Source organism: Penaeus monodon, chromosome 29 (assembly GCF_015228065.2).
Source record: "Penaeus monodon isolate SGIC_2016 chromosome 29, NSTDA_Pmon_1, whole genome shotgun sequence".
NCBI classification, from domain to species: domain Eukaryota; kingdom Metazoa; phylum Arthropoda; class Malacostraca; order Decapoda; family Penaeidae; genus Penaeus; species Penaeus monodon.
Genome location: NC_051414.1, coordinates 24,078,271 through 24,078,578, shown reverse-complemented (window position 1 = coordinate 24,078,578; position 308 = coordinate 24,078,271). Strand labels below are relative to the sequence as shown.

General features: G+C 58.4%; 1 protein-coding gene across 4 annotated transcripts in view; it reads left to right on the top strand.

Moving 5' to 3' along the window:
- LOC119592048 (cysteine-rich secretory protein 2-like) overlaps positions 1-308 on the top strand; it is a gene marked incomplete at its 3' end in the record, with an annotated part of 63,544 nt that extends 63,236 nt beyond the window's left edge. For all 4 annotated transcript variants that reach the window (XM_037940844.1, XM_037940845.1, XM_037940846.1 and 1 more), the window contains 1 exon segment: positions 8-308. In XM_037940844.1, the coding sequence (XP_037796772.1) occupies positions 8-257 (250 nt within the window).

Below are 308 nucleotides of genomic sequence, written 5' to 3'. Positions count from 1 at the left end.
GCCACAGGGGCAACTACATGCACACGCTCTCGAGGCCGTACGAGCGAGGGGCGCCGTGCTCCGCCTGCCCCGGCCACTGCAAGGCCAAGAAGCTCTGCACGAATTCCTGCCCGTACGGCGACCTGTGGATCAATTGCAAGGAACTGGACGCCGCCTACCACGACTGGCTGTGCAACACGAAGACCAAGGAGGGCCTGGAACGCTTCCAGTTCTGCAAAGCAACTTGCATGTGCAAAGATGCAATTACTTTCCCTTGAAGAGGAGGGAGAGGAAGGGGTGATGGGAGTAGATAGGAAGGTGAAGAAGAG